The sequence below is a fragment of the Meles meles genome, chromosome 4 (genome assembly GCF_922984935.1).
Source record: "Meles meles chromosome 4, mMelMel3.1 paternal haplotype, whole genome shotgun sequence".
Taxonomy (NCBI): domain Eukaryota; kingdom Metazoa; phylum Chordata; class Mammalia; order Carnivora; family Mustelidae; genus Meles; species Meles meles.
In genome coordinates this window covers 153051539-153071788 of record NC_060069.1, presented here as the reverse complement: position 1 = coordinate 153071788, position 20250 = coordinate 153051539, and the positions used below count along the sequence as shown (strand labels likewise).

Genomic DNA, 20250 nt, shown 5'->3' with positions numbered 1-20250 from the left:
TGAAACTGTTAAAGTACTCAATTTAATTAAAAGCGGACTTGGACTTTGAGAGCTCTGAACTCAGAGAGAGAGAGGTAGACAAGAGAGGAGCTCTAACACAAGGAAGATCACAACCCTTCCCCATGCCCATCCCCCAGTTAATATAAAGAGAATATATTTAGCAAGGAGAAAATGAGATGTCAAACCAACCTCATAACCGTGTACTGTAAAGTATAGCGATCTGGTACAATCGAATGGTTTTTCAACTCCCATGATAAGATGACCCGGAAATTGCGTAATGTCACCTTGAAAGTGCAAGATTTGTCTGACAAATCTAGAGGAAACAGGAGGAAAAAAAAAGAAACACTGAAATCTGGAACCCAGGGTTGTCCAATCGGCCCCTTGGGATCTGGAGCCCACATGGTCTTGGGAACACAGTAAGGACACGGTTCTAGCGGACACGAGAAATGAAGTAACAGAACTAATTCATGAGCAATACAGCATTAGGGCAAGGATCCGTGTCCACCTCATTCTCTCAACTCAACTCCAATGCCTCCTATAGTCCCCCTAAGCGGCTCGGCACACTGCCTGATTTCCCTCCTCTGAACTTCCAATTGCTCTTATTCTCCAGGTACGGAAGTAAGGGACGGATAATGCGTGCTCAGAGTGGCCCTTTCCAGGCACTTAATCTGAGCAAAAATGCTGAAGTCAGTGCTAGGAAGAGACCCATTCTACAGACCGTGAAACTGAGCAGTTGAGTTATATAATGTTATGCAGCTGGGATGAGGCAGTGGCAAGGGAGACTTGAAAGCTACACCGGTCAAATTCCGTTTAAATTCAAGTCTTTTCTGGGTGGTGGGGGAGGGAGAGGGTGGCTGTGTTATGGGCATTGGGGAGGGCGTGTGCTATGGTGAGTGCTGTGAAATGTGTAAGCCTGATGATTTACAGGCCTGTTCCCCTGGGGCAAATAATACATTATAGGTTAATAAAAAAAAATAAACTCAAGTCTTCTTTTTTTCATTTTTTTCCAAATTCACTTTTTATGATCCTCTAAGTTGCCTGTGGTTTGGACTTAGGACTTTGCTTCTTGGCTGTGAACTCTTCATCTCCTGTGCTCACCACAAGCTTGGACACAGCGTGAATGCACAGTGACATTATGTGGACAGATTTATAGATGCAGGCAAGATGTTTGGTTTAAAACAATTATTTTCCTTTATCTGGCACCAGGTACCAGACAGCATGTGGAAGAACGCAAACGAAGGGGAAATTATTCGGATCATTTCCTGTTTGACAAGGTCTGTACCTCCTTGTTCTTCGATTAAGGGGCTTGAAATTGCATATTCTTTTAAGGAGTTTTAAAATGACTTCTGGTGTTCTCTCTCTCCCTCTTTCTCTCTTTTTTATTGGTATTAATTTCTTTTAAGTGTTTTGAGAGACAAGCGTACAAATCTGCCTAATTTTTGCCCCTTTGACAGAGGAAAGAAAAGGGTATTTGAGAAAATCAAAGAAAAAGGATTCAAACAAAATGGGCAACAGATCTGGGATCAGAAATCAAATTCTCCACATTTTAAACTTCTGAATAGTCGCCCCAGTACTCTGACCCTTCCACAAAATTCAGTTAAGCCAAGAAAATCTCTTACCAGTCAGCGAAGATAACACACCAGACAGGAGGCCGATACACGCTAGGAAGAAGGAAAAACAGTTAGACAAAAACACTCTCTGCAGGCTCAGTTTGTGATTCTAGTTCTGAGTCTGGCTTCTTTTGGACACATGTCTTTTTTTTTTTAGTTTTTTTTTAAAGATTTTATTTATTTATTTGACAGACAGAGATCACAAACAGGCAGAGAGGCAGGCAGAGAGAGAGGGGAGGAAGCAGGCTCCCTGCAGAGCAGAGAGCCCGATGTGGGGCTCGATCCCAACACTCTGGGATCATGACCTGAGCCAAAGGCAGAGGCTTTAACCCACTGAGACACCCAGGCACACCTGTACACATGTCTTAACACTGGACTGAGACTTCCTTGTACTAAAAAAAAAAAAAAAATCCTCAAGCAAATGGTTCTTGGAAGATCGATCTTGCTATCGGTGGGACACGGTCCAAGGGTTTCAACCTGAGTGAATCCAAAATTAGATCTGTCTGGGGATTGCTGCGAATAACAGGGCTGATGGGTTGGGAGAGAGCCCTGAGACGCAGCTAGCTATGTGTCTGGAGGAAGTCTCAGAATACGAACGCACATCTTGTTAGCTGATACACTTTGAAGGTTAAGACGTTTGTCAAGGGTGGTGTAGGAAGAAAATCGCCGGTGATGGGACCTGGGGACTCTCCTTTGCTTTCTGGCTGTCACAGTGACTTGGGGGAGAGGGGAGAGGCTACAAGCAAGGGCAGCTCTGCGTAGGGGAGAAGGGTCCCCCTCATGGATCCCCTACAGGTAAGCTCTAGGAGAGATGACACAGCGACACAGAAATAGAATCAAAAGAAAGGTAGAGAAAAAGCAGCATTGGACTATGGGAAAAAAAAGTCAAGAATAAATGAAGCCCAGAAACCAAAGTTCAGGGCTGACTTTTCAGTCTGGTGACCGATAGGAGATAAGGGGCTTTGGCTTCCTCCTAAGTAGGGGAGTAGAGTGAGAAACTCTGCCCCGGATTAGAATGAGGGAATTAAGAGGAATTCCTCTTCAAAGTGCCTAGGAGGGTACTCTCCATCATTACGGAGTCATTCTTGTTTGTTAGTTTTCCTAAAAGGAATAGTAGGGCGGAAACTCCAGATCCTGAATCCAGGCTTCCTTTCTACGTTCCATCTGGCTCTTGGCCTTGGACAGGCTGATGCTCGGCCCCTGGTTGGGGACATCCATTTGCTACTGCCCAACAGGACTCCGGGGGAGGTGACTTGGTTGGGTTGCTCCTACAAGAGCTCCGACAAAAGTGAACACTCACCCATGAGACACAGATTCCGTGATCTAAGCGGGGAAGCATTCTGGCTCCAAAGCATCTTGGTTATTGAGTCTTTTCTTTACGTTCACATCTGAAAGGAAATCAGCGTTAGGTGATTCCCCATGCTGGAGCATGTAATTAAATGACAAAGATCAAGATGGACAAAGACAGGACAGTGAGAGGTTTCCACGTCCAGGCTTCCACTGCCCTCCTGGGAGCTGGACCTGGTACCAATTCCCGGCCTACCAGGGAGGAGTTTTATCTATTTATTTTTATTTTTAAGATTTTATTTATTTATTTGAGAGAGAGCACCAGCAGGGCAGAGAGGGAAAAGCAGGCTTCCCATTGGGCAAGGAGCCGGAGGTGGGGCTCGATCCCAGGACTCAGGGATCACGAGCTGAATCCAAGGCAGATACTTTACCAACTAAGCCACCCAGAAGCCCCAGGGAGAGGTTTTAAATTTAACTTTGGAATAGGCGATGGGATTATCTGTTTCCAGAAACACGCAGAAGTAAATAGCAAAGGGTCTTACTTCCTTCAGAAAACTACTTTTATTCATTCTCCGGTGAGTCCTTCAGAATATCTTTATGCACAAGCAAAACCAAATATATATTTCTCCCCCTTTTTTAACAGAAGAGATGGGATATACAATCCCTGCTGCTTTTTCTACTTGAAGATACATAGTTGGGAGATCTTTCTACATCAGCACCCAAGAGAATTTCCTTGTGTTTTTTTTTTTTAAACCAGTTAAGCTGTCCAGTCTATGGACACGCTACCATGTAGGGAATCAGGCCCCACGAGAGATGTCTCAGTTGCTTCCAGTCTTTTCTGCAACAGATTCTCTTGGACACATGTCGTTCCGTATGTGTGTGAGTCTAAGTGTAGAAAAACTTCCCAGAAGTAGGATTGCAGGCAAAAGGTTATACCACTCAGGGTCTCAGCAGGCAAAAGGTATTCGAATGAGGATATTTAGGCAAAGACTTTCATCAGGGGCCTAGATACAAATGTGTGAGCGGGATGTAGGCAAACCATACCGAAGCAGGTAGTACCGCGAGCCAAAAGCAGCGGGGCTGTTACCCTCCTGGGCTAGGGGTGCAAAGGGAAGATGCTAGATTCTGGTAGGAGAAAAATCCTGCGGGAATCCAGCGTGACAGTGCAGGGAGGCGGCAGGTGATGGGAGGGTATACAGCCCTCACTGTCTTTCCTCCCTCCTCTTACTTGGGGCTCATCCCTGGCTGATTCCAGCCGGAAGTCATAGGACCAGGGTGCTTGCTGGTGGCTGTGTCCGTACAAGACAGGATCGCAGAACAAAGTAAGGGGTGAACGTGGGGAGGCTGGGTCTGGAGGGGTTGATGGAGGACACCTGACCTGGAGGGGCTCTGCACTCGTAATTCAAATAGAAACGGCCACCCTCTTGCCCTGGTGGCTGTGTGTACGTCACACCTGCGATGTGTGACAATTTTTCCTTCCACCACAAGCTCTTCAGGGAGGTTGTCATCAAGCTCTTGGACTTTTTACTTACTTTATTCTTTTTAAGGTTTTTTATTTATTTATTTGAGAGACAGACAGAGCATGAGCAGGGGAAGTGGCAGGCAGAGGGAGAGGGAGAAGCAGGCTCCCCGCTGAGCAGAGAGCCTGATGTGGGGCTCGATCCCAGGACCCTGGGATCATGACCTGAGCCGAAGGCAGACTATTAACAACTGAGCCACTCGGATGCCCCACTCCTGGACTTTTTCAAATCAAATTCATAAATAAAAAATGATCTTCAGACGAATATAAATTTACATTTCTCTTATTCTGAGTTGAGTATCCATTTTTTATACACGTAAGGTATTTGCATTTTCTTTCTTGTTAACTCTATCTTTGCTCATTTTTCTACTAAGTCGTAGCTTTTTTTCTTATTGGTTTGTTTGTCGGAACTTTTTAATTATGAGCGAAACTGGCCCTTTGTCTTTGATGCAAATCACATCTTTCCCCTTCTGTTGTCACTTTGCCCTTTGATTTGCTCATGTCGGCCTTATTTATTTTTTATTTTATGTGTAAGTTTTAAAAATATGAATCAGAAAACTGATTCTTTCCTTTAAAAATTTTTATTTATTTGTCAGGGAGATAGAGAGAGAAACAAACAGAGGGAGCAGCAGGCAGAGGGAGAAGCAGAGCTGAGGAAGGAGCCTGATGTGGGACTCGATCCCAGGAACTTGGGATCATGACCTGGGTTGAAGGCAGATGACTGAGCCAGCCCGATGTCCCTCATTCTGGCTTTAAAAAAAATCATTATGTTTTCAGATTTAAAGCTATTTTCTTCCTTGGCATCTGCCTTTTGAGTCATAGTCCGAAATAGTTCCTTGGAGAGAAATTCTTCGTGAGTTTTATGGAAACACCCTCCCACCCCCGCCTAGCAATGGATCTTGTCTCTACCCAAGTAACTGGGCTCTACCAATTCTGGGTATTCTGCCCCCCACCCCCCCAACACTGTAGCAGCATCATGCCCCAAGTTGGAACTGAATAAGGACCACAGAGCACCAGACTTGAGTTCAAGTTCAAAACAAATTTAAAAAGTCCTCTGGGGGGCGCCCAGGTGGCTCAGTGGGTTGAGGCCTCTCCCTTCAGCTCAGGTCATGATTCCAGGGTCCTGGGATCGAGCCCCGCATCGGGCTCTCTGCTCGGCGGGGAGCCTGCTTCCTCCTCTCTCTCTCCCTGCCTCTCTGCCTACTTGTGATCTGTATCTGTCAAATAAATAAATAAAATCTTAAAAAAAATAAAAAGTCCTCTGGACTGCCAGGGCGACACGTCCCACCCAAGGTACTCTCCTGGAGGAATCCACGAGATTCCAGGTTAAAACTGCCATCCCTGCGGAAGACTCCGCCACCCGTGACATACTCAGGCCCCTCGGCCTCCAGCTATCCCACCATGCCGTGCCCATTTCGGTCTACAGAGAGCACTGTGATGTGTGACGTCATTTCCCACCCTCACAGCCCCGCGGAGGGCCTGTACGGGTATGGACGTTCCCTAAGACGCTGGGCACACCTAGAGTGTAGAATGCCACGGAGGGGGCTGTTGGTGACACTCCCTTGCACTGACCATCTGCCCTGCGGCCCCTTGCCTCTCTTTTTTCTTTTTTAAAGATTTTATTTATTTATTTGACAGAGATCACAAGTGGGCAGAGAGGCAGGCAGAGAGAGAGAGAGGGGGAAGCAGGCTCCCCGCTGAGCAGAGAGCCAGATTTGGGGCTTGATCCCAGGACCCTGAGATCATGACCTGAGCGGAAGGCAGAGGCTTAACCCACTGAGCCACCCAGGCGCCCCCCTCTGTCTTTTCTTGATGATGGTACAATCTTCACCTTTGTTCTACAGAACACTTTGTTTCTTCTGCCGTGGACACACACACACATACACACACACAATTACACAATTAAAAGTCCCTCATCCTCTGCAGGCCAGGGGATGTCTCCTCCCCTTCTTTGTTACTGATGACCCATATCCCACTTCCAGCCTAATGTCTAGAACGAGATTCCTGGTGGTTTGGAAAATCTAATTTCCTGTTTCTTGGCATCCTGCCCGCAGTTGTTTAATGAGGCGCCTGGAAACCCTCCCTGACTACCAATCAGCTTTCCTAAAGCAAAGCTATTGTCAGTATCTTCTCTGTAGCCAGCCAGGGCTGGCTTCGTTCCTTCCCCCACCTCCCGTCCTGGGTCCCCCAGGTGGAAGGGATCCCCGCTTGTTTTACTGCTCTCCCGAGGCTGTCCTGAAATTCTTAGTAATTTTGTCTTTGAACTTGTGTTTTGTTAGTGAAGGCTGATGGGACTGCGGGACACACGGGGACACACGGGGAGCTGGTAGCCTCAGCTCACACTTGGTCTCGCCCCCCTGCCCCCGCTGGAGGTGGTCCCAGGCCCATGCCTGGCCTCTCCCTCTACCCTGGGGACTGCTGATGCACTTTGTGTGGGGGTGCAGCTGGGTCACATCGCCCGAGTGGCAGTTGCCCCCCCCCCCAGGCTGGCAGTACCCACCTGGGAGGGGGGTCAGCTAGTTGGACTGGTAGGGGTGAGCATCAAGGTCAACCTTGATCCCAGTACCTAGCATGCCCAGGGGCAGGGGCTTAAAGACCTTTGGACATTGCTCCTATGCGGCGGGGTTGAGATAGAAGGTCCTCGGGTGGGAGGGATTCGGGGCTGGACTTTCCCAGAGCCCACCCCGGACTGGGGTGTGGGGGATCTAGCAGGAGGGGGATCCCAGCATCCCTCAGGCCCCAGTGCATGTGTGCCCAGAATCACAAGGGGTGGGGTGGCATTGGGCACCTGCGGGGAGCTGCACTGGCCGGGACCGTACCCCCGGCATGAGGGAATGCTTCTGGGGCTGTGTGCCTGGGGGGACCCCTCTTCTCCTCCCTGAGTCTGGCCTGTGTCCGCTTCTTCTGGCTAGTTTGAGGTACCCTCTCCGGACGTGCAGTAAGATGACAATTGTGTAATTCAATGATTCCCCCACGAAAGGCTCTTAGCTCTGGCTTTGCACCGTATAAAGTCGAACGGGGGAAATTCCTGCTAATAATGTAATTTTTTTTTTTAAACTCAGGAAGACATTAAAACAGTAAATACGAAAGCGACAAGTTGAGAGACAGAGACAACGGAAGAAAAGAAAAAGCTTGATAGTTTAAGGCCTTCAGTGGTACTTCTTGCTCTGTAAACATGGGGGTCCAGCATTTCTGTTTTGCTCCGGGCCCCCCACAGTCTGTAGCTCACTGTCACCTAACAAGGCATCAAGCGCTTTGTGTTGAATTCAAAGTTGTCCTCAGCCTTCGCAGTTTCCCAGGAGCCACTGCCCTGCACAGGTGCCCAGCTTGGGATGTCCCTCACCCTGCTCTGGCTCTCCCCTCCATTCCTCTGGGAGCGACCCTAGCCTCTGACCTCTCAACACGGCTGATTTTCAGGGCCCCACTCAAGTGGACATTATGGGGTGAAGTGACTCTTCCCTGAATTCCAGCTCCTCCCTAAAATAGCCAGCCAGCCAGCCTGCCCTCAAGGAGCCTGCTGCCTCCCGGTCCCCTGGTGGAGAACATAAGGGTCTTTCCTTCCATCTGGCCTGATGCCTGGCATAGCATTGGTCATCAATGCGTAATGAATGGACTAGATTTGGAAATACTACACAAATGCGATTATGTAATTTTCCCCCCTGGAAATTAGGGAAAAAGTACAAAAAAGTAGAAAGAAGCAAGTAACAAGCATCCTTATTTCTACCACCCAGCATCAACCATTGTTAATATCGTGGCATGTTTGTTTCCAGTTGATGTTTCAAATGTCTGTCTTGTTTCTGCAGCACTTCTTTTGTGTGCTCATTAGAAAAATTAAGAATGTATAAAAGTACAAATTCCAGCATCCAGATATTTCCATCATTAACAGGTGAACATAATCCCAGAGATCTTCCTATGCATGAGTACACATGCATACACGCACACACACACATGTACACACACACACACGTACACACACACACACACACACAGCACTTCTGTCTAAATTTAACTGTACTTGGGGGAAAAAATCTGAAGGAAAGACCAAAGGAATTGCTGCAACTTGAATTATTTTTCTCTTTAGGAGAGGATAACTTTCTAAGATAGCCTACTAATGTTTTTAAAAAAAAAAAGTTGGGGCGCCTGGGTGGCTCAGTGGGTTAAAGCCTCAGCCTTCAGCTCAGGTCATGATCCCAGGGTCCTGGGATCGAGCCCCGCATCGGGCTCTCTGCTCCGCAGGGAGCCTGCTTCCTCCTCTCTCTCTGCCTGCCTCTCTGCCTAGTTGTGATTTCTCTCTGTCAAATAAATAAAATATTAAAAAAAAAAGTTACGGAAGAAATTCGGAAGTTGGGGTTTTATATGTTCACAGCACCTTCTGCATTAAACCGTATTTATTGATTCATGCTTTCAAACTAGAGAACTTCACAATTCTCATTTCCCTCCCTACCTCCTTATTTCTTTTTTTTGCTTTATTGTTTTTTTGTGTCTAGATTGATAGAACGATCACCTTTTATTCTACCTACAATTTCCAAAGCTGTCTGGTATTAATTCCACATTTAAATAAATACCCACGAACACTCCTTTTGAGCATGAGTTCTCTAGGCTTGGGTTCTTTATTTTTTTTATTCTTTTTTTTCAATTTATTTTATTTTATTTATTATTATTATTTATTTATTTTGATTTATCTCTTACTTTGCTAATTCACTGGATTCTTCTAATCCAGCAGTTTTTTCCTCAAAGAGGGCTCACTGGGTCTTGAATTCCTTTGGCTCTTTCATATTTGAGAAGACCTGCCAATTGACTTTTACCTCGAATGACGTCTTCGCTGGATAAAATGTCCTCCTGGGGACAGTGTCCTCCATTCAGAACACTTCTTAGCAACCCCATACTCTCGGTAGACAGTCTGAGGTCAGCTTGACTTTGTTCGCCCCTCTTTTGTTTACTTCTTCTTGGATTCCTGAATAATTCTTTTCTTTTAAAAATTTTTTAAATCGCTTTAGGTATCTTGGTGCTGGGCATTCCCATATGGAAATTTCCTGGAAGGTGGCAATTTCCTGGAAAATGTTCTTTTGGCCTACAGACCATTTTTTTCATCATTTCAAGAAAATTTCTTTTCTCTTACCTTTATGTGCTTTTTCTGTCCCATTTGTTGGTTTCCTACATCAGGAAGGCCAGTTATCCTAACGCTTGGTCATGTTTTGTTTATCTTCCACATCAGAGTCTTAATAATTGACTTGATCTTTTTTTTCATTAGCATTCACTGGCTTGAATCAAGCCTTTCCTTTATTAAAAATGCTTTTACTTTCAGCAGTATCTATTCATACTTCTGACTTCTGCGATTATGTTTCCATGGTGCTCAATTTATCCCCTAAAGTCTGAGATCTCCCGTTCCAGCCCAGTTTAAAATATTCTCGTCTTTGAGTTTATTCTATTGAAATCATATTTTTATCGAGTTGTAGGATATAAGGCTATTGGGAGAAATTTTCTCCTAACCCAGGAGAAATATTATTTTTGTAGTAAGACTCCTGGCAAGCTATGTCGTTCCCCCCCCCCCCCCAGTTCCTTACCACTCCCCTCCCCCACCACTTCCAGTCACCTTGCTGGCACTTAGATGGCTTTGTCATCTGTTACTTTGACACAGCAGTGAAATCTTAACCTCCTTGCCTCCTTAACTTCCACACCTGATTTTAGTTTGTTCTGTAAAGACTGGGCTGTTTCCTGAGCCCACAGGAATGGCTCTGGGATCATGGGAGCTCAGTCAAGGGAGAGATAGATGTCAGGCTACCCCAGCCCTGCTTTCTCCTGGAAGATTCTGTTCATTGTCTCTGGAGGAGAGGTGAGGGAGGGTCAACCATGGGCCTCTGGCTGGTTCTCCTGATTCTGGCACTGGCTTTTGCTGCTCCCACTTGCCACCCAACTTTCCCCATCTCACGGCCTCTGACCACTGTCCCTCTCTCAAAGAAGGAGAAGGTCAATCAAGTACAGCCAAGGCACTGTTATCTTCTTTCCTGTTTATTAGGCTTTTTACGATCGTATTGACTCACAGGTATAGTTTCTGGTGGTCAGGTACAAATCAAATTTTAAATATATTTAAAGATGTTATTTATTTATTTGAGAGAGTGGGAGGGAGGGGTCCAGGGAGAGGAAGAGGGAGAAAATCCCAAGGAGATTCTGTGCTGAGCTTGAAGCCCCAGATGAGGCTTGATCTCACCACCCTGAGATTAGGACCTGACCTGAAACCAAGACTTAGATGCTCAACCCACAGAGCCACCAGGGGCCCCAAATTTTAACTATATTAAAAAAAAAAACCCTCAGAATTAAAACAACAAGAACAAAGACAATGCTTAAGATTCTCTCTCTCGTGTTCCCGGGCTTACGGGGAAACTAAGTGTCCTCATTTTCCTGCCCGCCTGGAGAAAACGTTCAGTGGCTCTCAACTACCCCATCTCTCTCTTCCCCCTTCTCTTGATTTTTTAGTCGACTTCTGTCGACTTCTGGAATCTTACTTCAGCTCTCCAGCTCTCTCAAAGAACTAGTTTTCCTTTATTCTTCTTGCATTATTTTTTTTAAGATTTTTAAAAATTTATTTATTTGACACAGAGAGAGAGAGAGACAGTGAGAGCAGGAACACAGCAAGGGGAGTGAGTGGGAGAGAGAGAAGCAGGCTCCCCACTGAGCAGGCAGCTCCATGTAGGGCTGGATCCCAGGACCCTGGGATCAGGATCTGAGCGGAAGGCAGACACTTAAGGACTGAGTCACCCAGGCGCCCCAGAATTGCATACCAATCAGTTTCACTCTTGGAAGGAATGAAGAATCCTCAGGGAAAATACTGTCAGGCTCCGCTTCTGCTCAGATTACATTTTACAGATTATAAACCGCACATTTCTTTCTTACATCCAAACAGCTCTGAAATCAAAAAGTGTGTTTTTCCTCACTTGGTTACAGAATATGAAAGTGCGTCTTAGACTCCATGACATTGCAGTTTTGGTGACATATGATGACGGATAGTCAAAGAAGATAGATGCCATTGATTTTTCAATCATTTGAAGGTTTATAAATGTAACAGGAAAATGAATTAGTTCAGCTCTGAGCGCAAGTGGGAGGATGAAATATATATTTTAATAAACGTTTTACTCCTAATACTATCTCTGGAGATGTGGTTCTAATTTTAAGATTTTATTTATTTATTTATTTATTTATTTATTTATTTGTCAGAATGAGAGAGGGAAGAGCACAAGCACCAGGAGCCGGACTCAATCCCACCACTCGGGGATCATGACCTGAGCTGAAGGTAGATGCTTAACCTAGTGAGCCACCCAAGCGTCCCTCTAATTTTTTTTTTTTTAGGCTAATTACCGTTTGTCAAATCACAGGAACCAAATTTCAGGGAGATTTTAACTTTTCAATAAATACACGAGGAACTTCAGAGGAAATTCGGGTAAGAATAAAAGAGCCAGGCAGATTTTTTTTGATGTTTTAACGTGGAAAGCCAGCTTGTGAACTATAGAACTTAAAAGTTCAAGCCGTTTCCTGGAACAAACAGGTCAAACCTTATCAAGGAAGCCCATACCGCTAGGAGAGTTTAAAAGATGTTTTCTTTAGCGCAGATTTTGGTGTGACCTCTGCTTCCACCCATTTTGTTCCCTAAACCTGAACAGCAAGTGAGAGGAGGGGCGGGTACTTAGAAACCGTGCCAAGGTGTGGGACAGCGGGACGGCCTGGGCGTCGTAGCCCCCAGACTCAGTGAGAAGGACGCCTGCGGAGCGGGGCCGGACTCCAGGTTCCCAGAGCGCGGCTCTGCACCTCCCCGCACAGCCGGCTCAGACCCGACCCCTATGGCCTGTTACACTATCTTCTAGACCTCCTCCCAAACAAAAGCAAGGAAGTCAAACAAATATTAAAAGAAAGAAATGAGGGGCGCCTGGGTGGCCCAGCCTCTGCTGAGCTCAGGTCACGATCCCAGCTTCCTGAGATCGAACCCCGACTCCGGCTCCCTGCTCCCTGGGGAGCCTGCTTCTCCTTCTCTCTCTGCCTGCCGCTCTCCCCTGCTTGTGCTCTTTCTCTGTCAAATGGATAAATAAAATCTTTAAAATAAATAAATAGAAAAAAATGAGCCGGGATTCCTAACGTTGTTCAACAAAGCCGCCGCTCACCACCTAAGTCTGCTGATGGATGGGACTGGTATCAGCTTTGAAGAGGCTGATTTCTCCCGGTGGAAACTCCAGCCTCGACTGGCACCAGGCTCCCATTACGCCCCGGCGGGGCAGCAGGGCTGCTCTTCTGCCTTTCTGTCTCCCCGCCCTCTCCCCTCCACCCGCCGCCCTGCTTCCTAGCGAGGCGTCTGGAAGGACGCCGGACACCCCAGCCGCCGTCCCCCTCGGGGACCCTCTCCGCCCGCCCGCCAAGGCTGGTGAACTCCGGGTGTTCCCGCGGAGGGCGGGCCGCGGACCCCGACCTCGAGGCCCGAGCCGGTAGCCCCGTTTTGCAAGGCCCAGTGGATCTTGAGGCATTTGACCCTCACACTCATGACGGCTCACATCTCGCAGCCGCCGGTGCCCGCGTGTCCGGGGCATCTTTGGTGGGAACGGGGGGGGGGGGGTGCGCGGGACCAGGTGCAAAGACCGAGGGCTCCCGCGGCGGCGAGGAGCGGAGCACGCGGGGGACAGCCGGGGACAGGGGAGGACGCCCAGGCCGCCCCGCTCCGCGGCCAGGGTAGGGCGTGGGGGGCGGAGGGAGTGGGGGGGGGGCGGGAGCCCAGCGGGGAGGGAGCCGCGCGGGCAGAGGCGGAGTCCGCGGGAGGCACGGAGCCTGCGGGGGATTCCAGGAAGCGGTTGCGGGGAGACGGCGTTTGCCGAGAGGTCAGGCGCCCTAGCGGTCCCCACGCCCCACTCCCCACGCCCAACCTTGTCAGTCCCTTTACCTCGGCAAGGTCGCTACGCCGCTGCCAGCAGGGGTGCTCGCCTCCGGGCCGCCGCCTGCGCCCCCGCCGTTCCGCCTCCGCCTGGGGCGCCCACGGCCCGGATGCGCGCTGCGGGCGGCCCCGGCCTTGGCTGCGGGCGTGGGCGGGCGGAGCTGGCCGTGGGCCCCGGGGCGGACCGCAGACTCCGTGGGGGGACGACACCGGGGCGATCCGCGGGACTTTCTCCCCGCCCGGTGGCTGGAGTCCGCGATTGGAGTGCGCGCGCCGAGCGCGGGCCTCCGGCCGCTGGTGCAAACCCCAGGCGCGGGCTGGGGGCGGAGTCCCGATTGGTTCCTCTACTGACGTTGATCGAGCCGCCTCTTACCACTCCCCCCGCACCCTCCCCTCGGGAGCTGGGTAGGGGAAGAGACCCGGGGTTTGGGCTTTTGTTTACTGCGGGATCCTCTGGGGCTGGAACAGCATGTGGAACCACGCCAAGTACCTTTCATGCACTCAGTAAAAACACGCTGAATGAATGAATAAATGAATGAGCGAATGGGTTCTCTCCTGGCTGCCCCACTTACAAGTTCTATAAAACGCTCCGATTCTAATTCTCCAGTCAATAAAACAGGGATAAGTATAGCCACCATTGAGTTGTAAAGACTTGAAACAGTTCCAGGCTCCCGCAGGCCTTCGCCAGTGCGGTCAACTCACTTCCCTCCTCCTTATCTGCGGGTCTTTCTCTCCGTGTGTTCAGGGTAGGTAAAGAGGGAAGACAGATAGTCCCTCATTATTTTATTTGTTGTTTATATCCTGTCAATTTCCAAAATGTATGTGCCTTTTAAACGTTAAGGCTACTCATATGGGAATGTTAAAAATCCTTTCGAAAGAGAAGAAAAAGAAATACACGAACCCCCTAAATTATTCTCATTGAGCATTCAATCTCACCGTCAGCTTTCCTCCCTCTGAGGAAGAGGGGGAGAGGATGTTTCATACTTTTTGTAGCTAGAAAAGGGGACATTTTCATACATTCAGTCAACTAGTATTTGCTGACCCCCCTCTCTACAACAGGCACAGAGATGATCATAAGAGGATGTCCGTCGGCTTCCTGTCTTCCAGAGAAGCAGAATTCCCAGCAGCCCTGTAAGACCTGAAGGGAATTCATCACCGGGTTCGTGTCCTCGTAAAAGACATTCAACACTGATAATATCTTCAGCAGCAGTTTTAGAGAAGCTGCAGAAATAGTCCTTGACAGTGGGAGAAAGCCAATACTCCACTGTATGCGTCCTTTTTTTAAAAAATTATTTTTTAAATAAACATGTAATGTATTATTAGCCCCAGGGGTACAGGTCTGTGAATCTCCAGGTTTACACACTTCACAGCACTCACCATAGCACATACCCTCCCCGATGTCCATAACCCCACCCCCCTCTCTCGTCCCCCTCCCCCCAGCAACCCTCAGTTTGTTTTGTGAGATTAAGAGTTTCTTATGGTTTGTCTCCCTCCCAATCCCATCTTGTTTCATTTATTCTTTTCCTATCCCCAAACCCCCCACGTTGCATCTCCACTTCCTCCTATCAGGGAGATCATATGATAGTTGTCTTTCTCCCATTAACTTATTTCGCTAAGCATAATACCCTCTAATTCCATCCACGTCTTCGCAAATGGCAGGATTTCATTTCTTTTGATGGCTGCATAGTATTCCATTGTATATATATACCACATCTTCTTTATCCATTCATCTGTTGATGGATATCTAGGTTCTTTCCATAGTTTGGCTATTGTAGACATTGCTGCTGTAAACATTTGGGTGCACGTGCCCCTTCGGATCACTACGTTTGTATCTTTAGGGTAAATACCCAGTAGTTGTATGTGTCCTTTTATATAAGTAAATGAAACAATGGATGCAAATGGAAATACAACAGATAGAAATAGATAAAAATGATAAAAAGGATTAATTGCAGATTGGGTTATCAGAGGTGGTTTTTATTTTCTTCTCTTTTACTTTCCAAATTTCTAAGTATTTTTACTTGCATGATGAGGGAAAAGATTTTAAAAAATAAACACAGTGTGTTTCACGAAGTCAGGAGCTTAGAAATTGTTACTCCACATCCCACAAGAGAAAATCCGAACCAACTGAAAATCTCTCCTTAGGTCCATCAGTGAATAGGGGTCATAGGGCAAATTGTAGTCTGAAAACTGGAGAGACAGGCCAATGTAGACAATCAGTGTACAGGGAGTGGAAATCTCTGAAACCTTAGGAAAACCTAAACTGCTTTTGACTCACTGATGAAGGCTGAGCATGGACTAACTCAAGAGTTAAAAAAAACTCCTGGGAACCTAGTCTTAGTGGGGTCCTCCTGGTTTCTTGATCTTTCTACCAAGTGCTCTGCCAGCTTCTCCTGGTGAACATGAAATTCCTCTCCTGTTTGGGAGGGAGGGAGTAACCATTTTGGAATACACCCAGGATGTTCTGTATGAAAGTCTGCCTTCAAAGGGAACAAGTCATTCTACCAGAACCCAATCTGATCCTGCTCAAGGGGAATTAGACAGTTCAGTCCCCTTGAGCCTTCCTGTCTATCATCATAGGAGAGAAAATAAAGGGGTGGGGATTCCAAGAAACTCCTCTGTAGGCCATAGTCCAGTCTCAGGACCATCAGAAAGAAAAAAAAGCCCTGAGATTTAATCATAATATCATAGAATGTTTCCCCTTCACAGTATGTTATCACCACATCCACACAACTCTAGAATAGTTAACAGTAGATTACAACTCTATTTAAGAGGGAGTTTCTAGGGAAACCCAAAAACCACAGGGAAAGCAAAAATGAAGACAGGAGATCAAATCAAAGCCTCTGACAGGTACAGAAAACATCAAACACAGCCTTTTAGCCAGGTAAACATAGCATCTCACACTAAAGGGTTATTTAGGTCAGCTCCTATTATCTGATACATGCTGTCTGGCTTTCAATGAAAAGTACAAAGTTTGCTAAAAGTCCAGGGAAAAACACAATCTGAAGAGGCAAAATAGGTTTGAGAACAAGGCTAAGATGTGGCAGGGAATTGGGAATGAGACTAGGAATTTAAAAGCCATGTGATTAATATAGTAAGGGTTCTTTATTATCATAGAAAGATATTTGGTCTTTATTTTTAATTCCCGACCCTAAACCCCTTATAATTTCCTGAGTGGTAAGGGTGAGAGGACTGTGTTTGTTCCACTGAAGTGACACTAAGAGGCCCAAAGTAGTTTTAGGATGGGTCACCAGAAAGACCAAGCCTTGTCACAAATGAAGTCTGGAACTTTCAACTCACCCCCCCGCAACCTCTGAGGAAGGGAGAAGGGCTGGAGATTGGTTAATAATCGTCATTCTTAACATGATGAAACCTCCACAAAAGCCCATCAGTGACAGGTTTTGGAGAGCTTCTGGGTTGGCAAGGAATTGGAAGAGTGAGCCACTTGCTGAGGGCATGGAAGGTCTGTGTCTCTCTCTGCCCCCCAACTCCGTCCCCCATACCTTGCCTATGCATTCTTCTCCTTGGCTGTTCCTGAGGTGCGGTCTTTATAATAAACCAGTAACAGTAAGGAAAGCACTTTGATGTGTTCTGTGAGTCATTTTAGTAAATGATCAAACCTGAGGGGGTGGTCATGGAAACCCCCAACTCTGTAGCCAAGTCAGAGAGAATTGTGGGTAAACTGGGGACCCAGTTCTTGTGGCTGGTGTCTGAAATGAGGGTGGTCTTGCAGGACTGAGCTTGAACCTGTGGAAGTCTGGTGCTGATTCTACTGATTCTGGTGCTGAAGTCAGTGTCAGAATCGAACTGACTTCTAGGACACCAGTTGGTGCTAGACTGGGTTGGTGTTTGGGAAGAGACATAACTCCCCAGGCTTTAACAGAGATGTGGACAAAAAGAAAGAACAGACAAGCGATGTAAGGAGAGAGACAAAAATCTTAAGAAAGAATGGAAGGGAAATGCTAGAAATTTAACCAAATTTAACCAAAACAAAACAAAACACTAACAGAAATGAAGAATACTTTTGATGGGCTCATCAGTAGACTGGACACAGCCAAAGAAAGAATCAGTGAATGTGAAGATTTGTCATTAGAAACTTCCCAAATGATAAAGTAAACATAAACAAACAAACAAATAGGAACAGGGTATCCAAGAACTGTGGGACAATTACAAAAGGTATAGCATATACATAGTAGGACTATCAGAAGGAGAAGAAAGAGAGAAAGGAGCAGAAGAAATATTTGAAGCAATAATGGCTGAGAATTTTCTAAAATTAATGAGACTCCAAACCATAGATCCAGGAAGCTCAGAGATTAGTAGAAACAAATACCAAAAAATCTACACCTTGGCATTTCATATTCGAACCAGAGAAAGTCAAAGACAAAAAGAAAACCTTGAAAGAATCCAGAAGAATGAAACATCTTAGCTTATAGAGGAGCAAGGATAAGATTTTCATCTTATTTTGCTTCAGAAACTGCAAGCAAGAAGACAGTGATGTAAAATTAAAAACAATAACAACAACAACAAAACAACAACCCAGCAACCTAAAATTCTATATCTAGCAAAATCATCCTTCCAACAATAAAGAAGAAATAAAGACTTTCTCAGACAAACAAAAATGGAAGGATTTTGTCGCCAGTATACCTGCCTTGCAAGGAATGTTAAAAGAAGTTCTTCAGAAAGAAAAAGAGTTAATATAGTTTGGAAACTTTTCCTATATGAGAATTGGAAGAGTGTTAGAGAAGGAATCACTAAAAGTAAGATAAAATATTTTTTTAAATTCTAAATTGATCTAATAGATTACTGTTCAAAATAATAACAGCAACATTGTACTGGGTGATTATAACTTATGGATAAATGAAATATATAATAGTAAGGTTGAAAGGGGTGGGAGGGAGGAATTGGGAATATATTGTGGAACAGTACCTACACTACTCATGAAGTGGTCTAGTGTTATCTGAAAGTGGATTTAGATTAGTTGTAAATGTATATTGAAAACTCTAGGGCAACCATGCCAGCTATGTTTAAAAGAAGTGTAAGTGATATACTCACCAAGGAAAGAAAATGGAATTATATAAGACACTCAATTAAAACTAGAAGACTACCCAGAAAAGAGTAGAAGATTAAAAAAAGAAACAAAGAACAAGTACAATGAATTGAAAGCCATTACAAATATGGTAGACCTTTATGACCATCAGAGTGGATTAAAAAGTAAGACCTAACTACATGTTAGCCAGAAGTCTCCTTTAAATATAAGACACGGTTAGATTAAATATAAAGGATTGGGGGAATGAATATATGACATACTAACATTAATCAAAGGAAAGCTGGAGTAGCTGTGTCAATTTCAGACCAGTAGATTTCTGACCAAAGAAAATTACCAGAGATAAAGAGAGCATTACATGATGATAAAGGGATCAATTCTCCAAGAGAATATAACAATCCTTAGGGTGTGAATGCCTAACAACAAAGTGTCAAAGTACATGAGGAGAAATCTGATAGAATTGCAACAAGAAATAGACAAATTCATGATTATAGAGGCTTCAGTACCCCTTTAGCCGTAATTGACAGATCCAGTACTCAGAGAATCAGTAGGGATAGAGTTGAGCTGAGGAACACCACAAATCAGCTGGATCTAAATGCCACTGATAGAGTATTTCATCCAACAACAGCAGAATATACATTCTTCTTTATCTCACATGGAACATTTGCCAAAATAGGCCACATTGTGGGCCATAAAACACACCTTAGCAAACTTGAAAAAATGGAAATCACACAGAATATGCTGTCTGGTCACAATGAAATTAAACTAGGAATCAGTAACAGAAAGATTGCAGGAAACCTTCAAATACTTGGAGATTAAACAACACACTTCTAAATAATACAGGGGCCAAGGAAGAAGCCTTAGGAAACATTTAAAAATTTTTTAGCTAAAGGAAAGTGAAAATGCAACTTACCCAAATTTGTGGGTGTTTAGAGGAAAATTTGTAACATTAAAAAATATGTATTGAAGAATAATATCCAATCTATAATCTAAGCTTCTACCTTAGGAAGCCAGAGAAAGAAGAGCAATATAAACTTAAGCAAGTAGAAATGAAAGAACAAATAAATAGAGGGACGAGATCAATGAAAATGAAAATAGGAGATCAGTAAAGAAAATCAACAAAACCAAAACTGGCTCTTTGAAAAGATAAATGAAACTGATAGACTTCTAGCCAGACTAAACAAGAAAAAAAAGCAACGAGACACTAACTATTATTATTGGAAATGAGAGAGGCACCATCACTACTAATCTAATGGATATTAAGAGGATAATATGGGAATATTATGAATAATTTTCTGTACCCATAAATCTGGTAACTTCAGTGAAATGGACCAATTTTTTGAGAGACACAATCTACCAAAAGTCACGCAAGGAGAAATAGATAATTGAGATCATTCTACAGCTATTAAAGAAATTGAATTAACAATTGATAATCTTCCAGAAAGAAGGCACCAGGCCCACATGGTTTCACTGTGCATTTTATGAAATAGTTAAGGAAGAAAAGACAACAATTTCCTTCGATCTCTTCCAGATAAGTGAAATAGAGGGAATACTTCGTAACTTATTCTGTGAGGCCAGCATTACCCACCCTAATACCAAAACTAAATAAAAACAATACAAGAAAACGAAACTGTGGACCAATAACTTTCATAAATATAAAAGTACAAATTCTCAACAGAATATTAGCAATTCAAGTCCCACCGTGTATCAAAAGAATTGTAGACCATGACCCAAGTGAGATTTATCCTAGTTATGCAAAGCTTGTTCAACCTTCAAAAATCAATGAATATTGATCAACAGGCTGAAAAAGAATAATCACATGAGTATATCAGTAGATGCAGAAAAAACATTTAACAAAATCCAAAATTCATTCCTGACAAAAACT

The 20250-nt window shown here is 45.1% G+C and overlaps 1 protein-coding gene across 2 annotated transcripts in view; it reads right to left on the bottom strand.

Moving 5' to 3' along the window:
* The window catches only part of IFNAR2 (interferon alpha and beta receptor subunit 2), a 32667-nt gene extending 19021 nt beyond the window's left edge, over positions 1–13646 (bottom strand). For both annotated transcript variants that reach the window (XM_046003244.1, XM_046003245.1), the window contains exons 1-4: positions 13334–13646; positions 2911–2998; positions 1620–1661; positions 190–313 (exon numbers count right to left, since the gene is read on the bottom strand). In XM_046003244.1, coding sequence (XP_045859200.1) covers positions 190–313; positions 1620–1661; positions 2911–2965 — 221 coding nt within the window. In that variant the 5' untranslated portion in view covers positions 2966–2998; positions 13334–13646. The remainder of the gene's footprint in view (positions 1–189; positions 314–1619; positions 1662–2910; positions 2999–13333) is intronic.
* Positions 13647–20250: the final 6604 nt, after the last annotated feature.